This window comes from Cornus florida, unplaced genomic scaffold, assembly GCF_030987335.1.
Source record: "Cornus florida cultivar Cherokee Brave unplaced genomic scaffold, ASM3098733v1 CherokeeBrave_3.0.0_Hap2_Chr05, whole genome shotgun sequence".
NCBI classification, from domain to species: domain Eukaryota; kingdom Viridiplantae; phylum Streptophyta; class Magnoliopsida; order Cornales; family Cornaceae; genus Cornus; species Cornus florida.
In genome coordinates this window covers 24760783-24765280 of record NW_026775575.1, presented here as the reverse complement: position 1 = coordinate 24765280, position 4498 = coordinate 24760783, and the positions used below count along the sequence as shown (strand labels likewise).

The window sequence follows — 4498 nt, the reverse complement described above, 5'->3', positions numbered from 1 at the left end:
ATCTCATGGAATGTCACTTTGACTTTTTAGAGTCTTGTTTTCTGTTTTCGCTTCTCATTCGGATCCGTTATTGGGTCAATTTTCGGTTCATCACAGGACGCACAGGCTTGAAAAATTAGGGCCATCACAGTGAGTGATTTTTATCCTTAATAACACACTCACATTAATTTTTAGCACCAACATGGGAAGACCAACATAAGGTCATAAGAAGAAGTGAGAGCGAACTAATCAAGTACTAGGTTTCGGTCCAGAGGATAAGTGTTCAGCCAAAGTTGATTCTTAAAGCATATTTTGGCATTTTGGTTTGATTGGGCTATTGGTGTTCTCGCCATCATTTTTGCAACTTCGATCAAGTGCCCCTTCAATCATGATGTGTTGAGAGATCTAATTAAGAAGGAAAAAAGGATTAACTCGTAAAAACACGAGTAATACCCAAATTTAAAAATTTTTAATTTTAATTATATGTCTAAATTATAATTGAATTACGTTAATAAATATGACAAACTTAACTCTCTTAGGAGAGGACTCAAGTGTCGTCCAACAATTATTTTAAAATTAAATAAACCATGAAATAAAAATATAGAGAATTGAAGAAAAGCAACAGCAACAAGACACACAAACAATCCAATAACTAGAGAAGTCATTAAAATAAGGGAATCCAAAAGTCCTTCGCAATCCTACAGCTCTCCATCGATCTCTCCTTCCCGTCCGGTCATTAGCAATTTTCCCGGCGAGGCAAGTAGCTGCAATAATGATCCTGTCTTGTCTCTCAGTCCTAGAGCCCACGTGGATCTGACAGCACACATTCCCAGTACTTGTGCCATCCCGTCTCTCTGTTCTCCAGTCATATCTTCAGAAATGCATTACAAAGGTGTGGATCTTTCTGTATCTTATCATATGGATTCTTTACCGATTTTATTATCGTCTGCAGTCAATGAGGCTTTTACCCCTATGGATCCCCAGAGTCTACCGATTCCAATATGTATTACTAAAAGTGACGGGCTTTTGTCGTCTAGGTCCAGCCTTCAAGAGGCCCAGTTTGCTTAGTCTTCAGGACCCAACTCTCAGGTTCCTCTCCTATTAGGCCGAGATACCCACCCAAGTCCAGTACCTCCTTCTCCTTCCATCTTGCAAAAATTTAATCCCTCGTCCCAAGTCCCAGATAGTCCCGAGTCCAAAAAGAACGATATTTCCTCATCCCCAAACACTCTCATTTCCCCGTCTTCTTCCAAAGATGAAATTCCCAGCCATAGATCATGGAAGCGAAAGGCCAGAAAGCAAACGGAATACAGCTCTGTTGATCCCCAATATTCTCGCAAAAAGAGCCTTGACAGTTCTGATGTATCACCTTCTGTGACTCCCAAACGGTCTAAAACAACTATCTCTCCTCCAAGTCTCAAGACTTCTGATGCTTTTCTTTCCTCCCAATCCCCTAATCTGGTGGTGGTAGCCAGCCTTGAATGGCCCCAACCCCCCCCCCCCCCCCCCCCCCCCCCCCTAATGAAGGTCCTGGTGTGGAATTGTCAGGGTTTGGGGAACCCCCTGACAGTTTCCCAGTTGAGGAGGCTTGTTAGTCTTCATTCCCCTCCTTTAATTTTTTTTTCTGAAACAAAGAATACTAGAGATCGTGTCGATCATCTTTGTGTCCTTCTGGGTTCATACGAGGTTTTTAAGGTTCCGTCTGTGGGTAGGTCTGGGGGTTTGGCCCTTCTGTTTTCAAAAGAGTGGCAGATATCTATAATCGATTTTTTCGAATTTCAGATTACTTGTAAAGTGGTTGGAGGCAAAGGGGATCGCCCTTGGTTTTTTACAGGAGTTTACGGTTCTTGTAAGGACAAGGAACGGGCTTTCCAATGGAGATATCTTCATAGCCTTATGTACCAGTTAGGCCCTCAATGGATCTTGATGGGTGATTTTAATGTCGTTCTCCACAAAGATGAAAAACGAGGTGGCCGTATTAAACAAGGGTGGATGCTTAAGGAATTTAGATTTTTTCTGGAAGATTGCAAATTGGTGGACCTCTATTTCAAAGGCTCTCCTTTTACTTGGCGCAATAACAGGGACTCAGGTAAACTCATTCTAGCCCGTTTGGACAGAGCTTTGTGTTCTAGTGCTTGGTTCAATTTTTTCCCTAGAAGCATGTTACATCATATTTCAGTCCAGGGATCGGATCATAATGCGATATTGCTATGTCTCAACAATTCAATATCTCACTCAAAAAGGAATTTTTACTTTGATGCTCGTTGGGTTAAGGATGAAGGTTTCAAGCCCGTTATTGAAAAGACATGGGACGTTTCTTTCCCAGGTCCACCTCTTCAAGGTATTCAGAATAAATTATCTCAGTGCCAAATGGATCTTAAGTTTTGGAGACGGGGCAAATGTAATAATTCGCAAGTCAAGATTAGGATACTCGAATAATAGTTGCAATATCTTAAGGAGCAAGATTCAGAGATTGACAAAGTCCATTTATTTCGGTTAGAGCAAGAATTAGGTCAAGCCTGGAGAGAGGAAGAACTTTACTGGTTGCAGAAGTCCAGAATTGCTTGGTTGCATCATAGGGATAAAAATACGAATTTCCATCGGAAAACAAAAATCCGTCGTCGCAAAAATGAGTTCTTTGGAATTGAGGATCACCGTGGTCAGTGGCAGGATTCAAAGGATGATATACGCCGGGTTGCCAAAGATTACTTTCAAAATCTTTTTACGGCTCTTCCATCACAAGATGATTTTTTGTTTTGGGAGTTGGTTCAGTCCAAGGTTTCCTCGGAAATGAATCGCGAGCTTTTGCAGGAAGGTACTGCAGAAGAACTTTTTTCAGCTTTGGATTGCATGGGCCCTTTTAAGTCTCCTGGTCCAGACGGTTTTACACCGCTCTTTTTCCAATCAAACTGGGCAATTCTCAAGGGGGCTCTTGTCCAAGCTTTTAATTCTTTTCTCCAAGGGCATCCTTTTCCTGCGGAGCTTAATTCTACTTTGCTGGTTTTTATCCCCAAAGTTCCCCACCCCACTTCCATGCAAAATTTCCGGCCGATAGCATTATGTAATGTGTCCTACAAGATTTTCTCAAAAGCTTTAGCAAACAGACTCGAGCCTTTTCTTCCTTGCCTTATTAATGATGCGCAGAGTGCTTTCGTTCCCAACCGATTGATTCACGACAATATTTTTTTGGCACATGATCTGATGCATGTCCTTAAGTCCAAAAAATACGGCGACTCTCATTTAATGGCCCTTAAACTTGACATGGCAAAAGCTTATGACAGAGTCAGTTGGTCATTTCTTCGTCAGTTTATGCTTTGGTTGGGTTTTGATCAGCAATGAGTGGGTATGATGATGGAATGTGTTAGTACTGCTTCTTTCTCTGTGTTGATTAATGGCAAAAAAAGGTGCTACGTTTACTCCTTCTAGCGGTCTTCGTCAGGGTGATCCCCTTTCCCCTTTCTTATTCTTTTTCTGCACTGAAGGCCTGTCCTTGTTGTTCCAGGAAAGTGCTCGTTGTAATCGCCTCCGGGGTCTCAAAATGGGCAGGGGTTGTCCTTCCATTTCCCAATTATTATTTGCAGATGACGCTCTTCTCTTTTGTCAAGCTAGGGAACGTGAAGTGCAGAGCATCAAATCCCTTTTGGATCGTTATGAAGGTCTTACTGGGCAGTTTGTCAACCTCGATAAATCATGCTTATATTTTTCTCCTAATTCTCCGTCTCCGCTTAAGGCCTGGTGTAGACAATGTTTGGGCTTTCGCAATGTTGACTGGTGTAATAATTATCTGGGTCTGCCATCTCTTATGGGAAGGTCAAAGATTGCAACTCTAAATTTTATATCAGAGAAAGTTTCCTCCAAAACCAAACTTCTCAAAGGCACATTGTTATCTAAGGCGGGTAGAGAAGTGATGGTGAAAGCGGTCTTGTCCGCCATTCCTACTTTTCTAATGCATTGTTTCAAACTCCCAAAACACACCTGTAAAAAATTATCTAGTACTCTCTTGAACTTCTGGTGAAGTGGGGAAGAAAAATCTAATAAGCTTAAATGGATAAGCTGGGACACTCTTTGCAAAGCTAAAGTCGACGGCGGTATTGGTTTCAAGAACGTTGAAGCTTTCAATCTGGCTCTTCTTGCTAAGATTGCATGGAGGATGGAAGTGGGAGATGACTCCCTTCTTTTTAAATCTTTCAAAGCCAAATACTTCAAAAATTGTAGTTTTTTGGATGCACCAAACAGGTCCAGTGCTTCCCTTGCTTGGAAAAGTATTCTTGCGGCGAAAGAGGTTATTCAGAAGGGTATGAAATGACGTATTAGTAATGGTTCCTTGGTTAATTGCTGGACTGATAATTGGCTTCCTGATGTATCAAATTTTTCTATTTCCTCTTCACCTGCTGGAGCTACCTTCTCATTGGTTGCGGATCTTATTAATCATTCTTCCCACACGTGGAACTCTTCTATGATTAATCATTTTTTCAACCTTCGAGATAGGAAGCTTATTTTTCAAATCCCTCTCAGTTGT

General features: G+C 41.5%; 1 protein-coding gene across 1 annotated transcript; it reads left to right on the top strand.

Annotated features, from left to right (window-relative positions):
* The first annotated feature begins 1500 nt into the window (after positions 1 to 1500).
* On the top strand, positions 1501 to 3318 carry LOC132309101 (uncharacterized). The gene is made up of 3 exons (XM_059807453.1): positions 1501 to 2068; positions 2159 to 2320; positions 2480 to 3318. Exons 1-3 carry the CDS (start codon positions 1501 to 1503, stop codon positions 3316 to 3318), a joined length of 1569 nt encoding a protein of 522 aa, XP_059663436.1.
* The last annotated feature ends 1180 nt before the right edge of the window (positions 3319 to 4498 follow it).

Excerpts from the sequence above, each read along its gene's own strand:
- LOC132309101 (XM_059807453.1), top strand. The coding sequence starts at position 1,501 with ATGAAGGTCCTGGTGTGGAATTGTCAGGGTTTGGGGAACCCCCTGACA. Across the intron at positions 2,069-2,158 it reads GCGCAATAACAGGGACTCAG|TCCAGGGATCGGATCATAAT; the intron begins GTAAACTCATTC and ends ATCATATTTCAG. Across the intron at positions 2,321-2,479 it reads CCCAGGTCCACCTCTTCAAG|AGCAAGAATTAGGTCAAGCC; the intron begins GTATTCAGAATA and ends TATTTCGGTTAG.